This window comes from Condylura cristata, unplaced genomic scaffold (genome assembly GCF_000260355.1).
Source record: "Condylura cristata isolate star-nosed mole 26May11 unplaced genomic scaffold, ConCri1.0 scaffold00011, whole genome shotgun sequence".
NCBI classification, from domain to species: domain Eukaryota; kingdom Metazoa; phylum Chordata; class Mammalia; order Eulipotyphla; family Talpidae; genus Condylura; species Condylura cristata.
Genome location: NW_004567112.1, coordinates 52,627,295 through 52,635,599, shown reverse-complemented (window position 1 = coordinate 52,635,599; position 8,305 = coordinate 52,627,295). Strand labels below are relative to the sequence as shown.

The following is an 8,305-nucleotide window of genomic DNA, read 5'->3' as shown; positions in this document are numbered from 1 at the left end:
ACCATGTGCGTGTTCCTCCAACTTCCCCATCAACAATTTTAGTTCACTATTTCCTGTAAAATTTGATGTTGAAAAACCTGGAAATGCTATTGGTCTGTCATTCTTCATATCACTGGGGTCACAACCACAGGACTTCACAACACACACATACACACCTCCTTATCAAAGTGAGCGGAAGAGAAGTAAAAGACGAAAACAAAGATGAATTTAGGTAGGTTATTGTGTTTAATAATTGTGAAAGGTCACACACACACACACAAAGTCTTTAGGCTCCAGTTACAAGCGCTGCGTCATCTGCCAGATCACATGGTAATTGTTGCTATTTCAAGGATCAAGTGGCATAAAGCTCCCCCCACCCCACCCTACCCCACCCCTTTCCTTTGGTACCATATAGCGTGGACGAGTGATGATTGTGTGATGGGGCGAGACTAGGCTCTGAGATCCAGCCCTCCCAGCTAGACCCGGCTCTCGGTGGGGTGGCGCGCGCGCGTTTGTTCTCACGGAGTGATTGGGAAAGGGGGACGGGGGAGGGGGTCTCAGGGGAGGACGGGCAGCTCTAATTGGTTTCTCAATGAAAGATAATCACCTATTCCCGGGAGAGGCTGGGGATTAGCGCTCTGCCTCTCTTCTTCGCTTTTAGACTTCACATCCTCCAGTCGGTGCTTTTAGTCCATTCAGCAGAAGTGGATTGAAGAGAGCGGCTCCTCGCGCCGCACTGGGGGCAGCCGTCCGCCGCGCTCTAGTACTTAGCGCCCATTCACTCGCGCCGCGCTCTCCGCTCCCCGCTGTCCTCCCAGCCGCCGCCGCCCGAGAAAAAGTTTCGCGGAGGGGCCAGGGGAAAAATGAGCGAGCTGGAGGAAGACTTTGCCAAGATTCTCATGCTCAAGGAGGAGAGAATCAAAGAGCTGGAGAAGCGGCTGTCAGAGAAGGAGGAGGAAATCCAGGAGCTGAAGAGGAAACTCCACAAATGCCAGTCGGTGCTGCCCGTGCCCTCGACTCACATCGGCCCTCGGACCACCCGGGCGCAGGGCATCTCCGCGGAGCCTCAGACTTACAGGTCCTTCCACGACCTCCGACAGGCGTTCCGGAAGTTCACCAAATCCGAAAGGTAGGTGCGGGGGGTGCGGCGGCCGGGGCGGAGGCCACTGCTCGGGGCGGTGGGCCCCGGGGCTGGTGGCCGGCGGCTTCTCGCCGCTCGGGGGCTCTGGATGCCGCGGCCGAAGCTGGTCGGCAGGGCGCCCCCTGCTCGCCGGGGCACGCGGAGTGGGGGTGGCCCCCGAGGCCGGGGAATGGGAAGTGTTTATTTTTATTGCTGCCCATCACGTGCTGGGCTGGTCTCTGCCGGGCTGGGAAAGGCGAGCTCCTCCGGGAGACGCGCCCCTGTGGCGTGGGGGTGGGGAGAAGGACCGCGGAAAGTTTTCTCGCGCCCGCCAACTCCGCCACTGCTCACCCAACCGCGGTCGTTCGGTCTTTCCTTCGCGCCCCGTTACGGGGGCGCCCACGTTGGGACAGAACCCTGAGCCTCTCCGGGGCTGGAGAGCTTTCCCGAGGCGACCCCCGGACCCAGGCCTCGGGGCATGCTCAGTGGGGCCGCCGGAGCCTCCCGGGGAGGGGCGACCGGAGGCTGGACTGAGTTGGGTTCAGCTGAGGGACTGATCTCGCTCAAGTTGGAGCCCTTCGGGGAGGGCTCAGGGGCGGGGAGGCGGGACAGACGCATCTCGGTTGCAGGATCCGGCCCCGGGATGTCGTTGGGGGAGGTTTATTCCCAGGGTGATATTCCAGCAGTTGTGATAGCAAGCAATTGCAAAGAAGTCCACTTGGTGGATGTTCCTTTGCCCTGTTTGGATGCCTTACAGAAGTGCCACACCTCGGGCTGCCCGGGGCTTGGAAGCGCCTTAGTGATCTTGCACTGAAGCTTGTTTGGGGCTACTGGTCAGTCCTGTGCCCGAGTGTTTGTCTTCTTTCTGAATGTCTCCTTGGACAATTTGTGATGGAGAAAGTCTTTCCCAGTCTCCCCCAGACTCCTTCCTTTCCTCCCCCGGCCACTTTAAGAGCCAAACCCTGCCAGTTCAGAGTTTTGTGTCGCCTGCAGAAGGGGCCAGGCGATTTTGGCCACAAGTAGGAAGCTTTTGCACTCCACTCGCCGCCTTCACCGGAGAAGCCTGATCGATTGGCTGCAGCATTAAAGCGCCTCTGGACATTAGGGAGAGGAAGTGCAGACTCCAAAGCCCATTACTGGCTTTTAGTCTCTGGAAGTGCAAGGCTGAAAGTGCATTTCTCAGGATATTGAATATTCCATTAGGCATGCCTTGATGCCCGCCTACCTCTTACCCCTTACCTCTTCTTAGATCACTTGGTGTCTGAGTTGGGGGTTCTCAGGGGACCCCTAAATTAGTCCTCCCCTTTAGTGCTCTGACTTGAGACCAGCACTTTTAAACTTTTAAAGACCGTGTTTTCTTACCGGGTCTCCACCCAGGCCAGTCTTAAGACTCTCAAAGTCCTCATTCTTCCACTGTACCCCTTCCTTGTCTGCTTTTGTGTGGGAGTGAGGTGGGGTGCGGGGCAAAGGAGACTGGGTAGGTATTATGAGATGTAAGACTAGGACCAGAAGATAGAAAAAGGTTGGGGGCAGTGCATGTATCAGGAGAAAGAATTCACCTTAGGCAATGAGGGTGTCTTCTGAACTGACTTCTCAGAGGCCGGTTTTCAGACTTTCAGAGTGACACTACTTTATGAAATGATTCTGCCCACATGGCGCCTTTTGGCCAAGCCTGCTTGAAAATCCCTATCGAATGGAAACAATGGCGTTCTTCCTTCTCTCAGGCCAAGATTGCAAACAGAGCTAATATTTGGCCTTGCCCTTGGTAGAGAAGCTACTGCTCCATCTGGCCTCAGCCTCAGCCTTTGCCGGGCTGCGCATTCCGCGGCCGCTGCCCTGCCCCGCGCTCAGCAGCTGGAATCAATCTGCCTACCTCCTTAAGAAGCCACTTCATCAGCGGTCACCAGGCAGCTGCTCGCCTCCAAGGGCTGCCGGGCAGGGGCTTTATCGCATTTTTGAAATTTCAGATCCCTGTGTCTGGGCTGTGGCCCTCAAAGAGCAACCGGCAGCCACTTCCTTAGCAGAGAAGAGTTTTCACTAGGATCTGGGGAGGACAAGAGGAAACCCTCACCCTTAGAGCCTTCTAGCATTCAAAAGCTAACTCTGAAAGAAGTTCCTCCTTTTGGGGGGTGGGGTAGGGTGAGAGATTTCTCTAGGCATCAGATTTGTTTTTGTATGTACTGGAGGAAATGGCTGATCTTTCATTGGTACATATCTTTTTCTGTCCGCCTGTCCTTTATTGCACGTTTTAAGTAGGGATAGGGACAGTCATCAAGCGTGTGGGTCATGAGCAGGAGAGATGGAGGGCATATTTGGGTCTGCAATTAAGTAACTGGGATACTTCTATACTTCCTCTACTCCCACTGTGTTTGAGGGTAAACTTTTTCCCACTCAGCACTTAGTTTTGTGCTTTCAAGTGGAAGTCTAGGGTGTATTTTCAGCAAGCTGACTCATTAGCATTTAAATAATTTTGACAGGTATAATATATGGGGTTAGTAACCATTGGAATTAGGTCCTCTCCGTAGCACTGAAAGAGGCAATATTAACTCAGTTGTCTTACAGGAGACACGGTATTTTAACCAAGAAAGAAATTTACAGAATATTTCAGTGATACGTTTAAGAACAAACAAGATATTTTTCAAAGTATATTTTTCAGATATTTGGGTGTGGATAGTAGGTGTTCCAACACTTCATGTATTCTTTGTTAAAAGCTTTGTCATCTTTATGAGGCCTTATTGGCCTCTTATGGCTCAGAGAGATTACATTATTGCAAAGCTAATGTTCAACTGCAGTTTCTATAGGAGTTAGGTGTGACTAGTCACAATACAGATTGATTTCAGATTTTACAAAGACACCCCTCTTTTTATACTATCATAAGAAGAAATATATTTGAAAGTATAGATGACATTCTATGTCATCAGCAGAATGATGAAAGAGCTTTTGTCTAGACAAACTGTTTTAGAAAATGATGCAACATAAACTATGAAACAGGTGACAAAAATATCTTAAACATTTATTGCAATGAAGGAATTGGGAAAAATCCACCAACTACTGTAATCAACTCAGTCCAATTAGCTAGATTTCCATGGGTCCATAGAGGGTACAAGGCACAATTTCCATTAAGAATGAGCTAAGTATCTAAGGAATGCTTAGATGAAAATAATACCAGGGAAAGAGAAGATCTGTGTGCTCAGCCTAAGTATCAAGTGTACACTATGATGATCATGTTTAAAAAGGAAACATCCGACTTATTACAGTACTCATTTTCAGACCCTTAGACATGATCCGTAGGGATCAAGTGATTATGATGGAAAACTGTAGGCTGTTTTGGATGATGATGATGGTATTTAAAATTTATATATCACTTTCTGGCAAGTAACTCCAACTTTTTAATATATATATATATATATTTTGGACACCTGATTCTCTGTGTGCATATACTTCTTGTGAAGAAATACCAAGTACCCTTAATTCTGTCACTTAATTCTGCCAAGTTTGGTCAGTGAACTGCACAAAGTATTTTTTAAATTAGCTTAAACAAAGGGTGGAATAAATATTACCCTGTTACAGGGATAATAGATTATTTTCCAAACCATTTCAGCTGTTTTTGCCACAGATCCTTTGATTCTTGATGAATAGTGTAATTTCATCATTTTGAACTTGAGCTTCCTGCCAGTGGGACATGGATGCCTCGGGATAGGTGCCCCAGAAAATCTGTGACCTTTTACAACTCTGATTCAGTTCAGTTCAATTCAGGTCTGGTTTAACCTTCAGACTAAATCTGAGGATTGTCCTAATTTTCCCATAAGCAACCTTAATGAGATGAGTGGGTACCAGCTAAATTTCTGGGCTCAGCATATTGTTCAAGTAGAAAATGCACAATGTTTTAAGATAGCAGTGATAGCAGTAGTAAAGGCAAGCTTAAAAACAATAAAAAAGTTAAGCTTTTAACCTCCACTGGATCTGTGCTTGCTCACGACAGTCCTACAAGGCATCCAGACTTTTCTCATAAGTAATCTGAAGTTGGAAAAGGTCACTAGCCTAAAAGCTCACAGTTAGGGAACACCAGAGACAAGTTTTAACCCAAATCTCACAGTTTTTAGAGTTCAAGTTCTAAACTGCTATACTCTGTAACCTTGGAAGCAGGCCAGTTCCATCATAGTGTAATTGTGGATCCTTCCGAGTCACTAGAAGTGAACCTGCCCTAGATTCAAACAGGATTTAAACAGGATCTCACAGTTTTTAGAGTTCAAGTTCTAACTGCTATACTCTGTAACCTTGGAAGCAGGCCAGTTCCAGCATAGTGTAATTGGTGGATCCTTCCGAGTCACTAGAAGTGAACCTGCCCTAGATTCACACAGGATTTAAAACGAAGTCTTAGTGCCAGAGCTAAACTAACCTCATGCAAGTGACCAGTGAGCTCTGTTAGCAGTACACACACCTCAGGTGTGCTGAGGCAGGCCAGAACTCTCTCAGGTGGTCCTGCTCTTGGGATTGCACGTTTTAACCTTTTCATCTTCTCTTTTCCTCACCCAGTGCCCCTCAGGCAGTGTATGTGAAATGCGGAGCTGATGAGTAGCATGGTTATGAACGAAGGGACAATATCTCGCTGGTCTTTGGTTACCATTCACAGTGCCCTTTCTCTTTCTCCCGGTGGACGCCTCATGTGGACACTTTCATTCCTGCCACTCCTGCCAGCAGCATGAATTTATCACTAACTGATAACTTAGCAGTGTGTTAACTGGTTACTGTTTCAGAGTTAACATGGTGATGTTCTAGCAGCAGTTTCTGGGAGAGGACATTTAATTTGCTTAGTGGGATGAGAATATTTATGAGCAAGGTTTAAGGGGAGGCAGACTAGTGGGGGGGGTATTTGGGGCAGGATGATTTGCCTTGCTAAAAGGACACTCTTTGCGACTTATCACGTGTCATTTGAAGAGGATGTATCAGCATAAGCACTTCACATCTTGTTTCAGTCAAAGCTGTGCTGGAGGCAGGTGGCACCCTGGTTTCAGTGATGAGAAACGGAGCAAATCATTACTGAAGTGGCTTTTCAAGGATCTCAGAAACGGGACCAGAAAGAAAATTAGGTTTCTTAATTTTGCCTCCAAACTAAACTTGGTACTTTATGTTTTCAACTTTTCATCTGTTTATATTGTTATTTAAGACACATTCACTTCTTTTGGGATCTTCTGCACTTTTCAAATCTATTTGTAGTACAGCAGGATTTTTTTGTGTGTTCCATTTGAATACATGATTAAATATAAAGTAAGATGTATAAGTTAAAAATTGATATTTAATCATGTGTTCATTAGAAATGTGACTGACCCTCATAAAATTGTTTTTAACAGAGCTAAAAAAACAAAATATGTCCTATTTTTTTTCTCCTTTATGACCAAAGACCTTTTTCCCACTACCCTCTCGAATACTATGTAGGGCGGGCTGAAAGGCCATTAAATTATTTATTGAATAAAATTTTCAGGTGATTTCAAAGTTGCTCAGAGTATGAATTATTATTTACATTTGCCATTGAGAATGTGCTTATCAGAGTTCAGGACCCGTTATCTGGGTTTCTTGTAGCTCTTGGAAATTACTGTGAAGGCTGAGATAAACCAGGGATAGCATATCCTGTTTCACAAAAGTGAAAGCTCAGAAGTTTGGGAATTGTCAGAAAAGAGTATTAACCTTGAGTCTTGCTGTGCTGTTGGGTTCTAAATATGAAGGAAGCTGTGTGTGTATGTGTGTGTGTGTATGTGTAGGCCTTTATGTGTGACACATATTATTTCATTCAGTATATGATTGCACACTTCTTATAGAAGTCGTTATTCTGAAACGCCACAGTGTTGACCTATACCAGTTTTGTGTGTGTGTGGAAAGAAAGGTCTACTTCTTAGACTATTACAGATCAGATCATAGCATCTTGTAATTTTTTCAAATGCTTGCACTGGGTGTTGGGTGCAGAGCCTGAGTTTATGTCCCAGAACAGGCACTGGGACCGACCTTTGTTGGTTTTTTCGAAGTGCTGCCTTCTACATTTATCTGGTGGTGATTCTTCTACTTTGCTCTTGGATCTCTTGATTTTGCATGCTTTTCTGTGTTTCTATTTTGTGACTTGACAGCTGTAACACTTGCCACATCTGTTTCATCTGCAAAAATCATGTAACAGCAAAAGAGGATAGGATTCTTGCTCAAAATATTATGCCAATCTTTTAAGATCTTCCATGTCTTTAGATATTTGACAATGTGATTTACTGTAATTTAAAAGAGATATTATGCATGTTGAAAATATACAAGGCTTTAAAATATTTGTTGAATGAAAAATTGATAATTTAGAAACTGTTTGAAATAGAGTTGCTTTACACAAAAGACTGATAGCAGAACCACTCTTATTTATTACATTATTGATTAGTGAGGTGACATTGGTTTACAACACTGTGATTTAGAGGTTCACACTTCTTTGTATGTATGTTACACATCACCACCATCACAGAGGGCCATTATCTTCTGTCATGGTCCATTGAGCCCTCCTCCTCCTTTCCCCCCAATTCCACTACATGCTTAGTAGCCTCAATTCTGTAGTGAGATTTCTAGGGTTTGTTTTGGTTTAGTTTTTCTTCCTTTGTTTAGTTTCTCTTTATTCCACATGTGGGTGAAATCACCTGTATTTGTCGTTTTCCTTCTGACTAACTTTGCTTAGCATCATAAACAGCAGATTTTGTATTTAAAAGTGCTTAACTTTACTCTGAATACTCACTTAACATTGCCGGTGGATCAGACTTCAGTATATATTCAAGCATTTTCACAGTCCTTCTTATCCCTGACTGTAATAAAAACTTATACTACTGTAGAAAACTGTGTTGTTTTAAAATCAATCAATATAAAGTTGATATTCAATGGAAAGTTTTAAAAATATAAACATATTTCATCCTGTCCTGTGTATGTGTACTACTGAAATGTTTAGCTTCCTTTTTTAAAGTAATGTTGGTTTATATATTATGTAGGGATTTGTTTTCAGACATTTAGATCAACATCTGTACATACCTAATACTAGTTTCCATTCATCATGCACAGTTCATCTCTCTCTCTCTTTACATTAGCATTGCTGTTAATTTTAGACAGTATTTGATTTCCCCACTCAAGTGTAGTCTCCATGGTTCCCCCACCACATCACCTGCAATCCATCAGTCCATGGTGCTCTTCCCTCCA

The 8,305-nt window shown here is 44.8% G+C and overlaps 1 protein-coding gene across 1 annotated transcript in view; it reads left to right on the top strand.

The window, feature by feature from the left end:
* Window positions 1-212: 212 nt before the first annotated feature.
* The window catches only part of PRKG1 (protein kinase, cGMP-dependent, type I), a 1,208,869-nt gene continuing 1,200,776 nt past the window's right edge, over window positions 213-8,305 (top strand). The window contains exon 1 of the mRNA XM_004680888.2: window positions 213-1,108. Within this exon, the coding sequence (XP_004680945.1) occupies window positions 843-1,108 (266 nt within the window). The 5' untranslated portion in view covers window positions 213-842. The remainder of the gene's footprint in view (window positions 1,109-8,305) is intronic.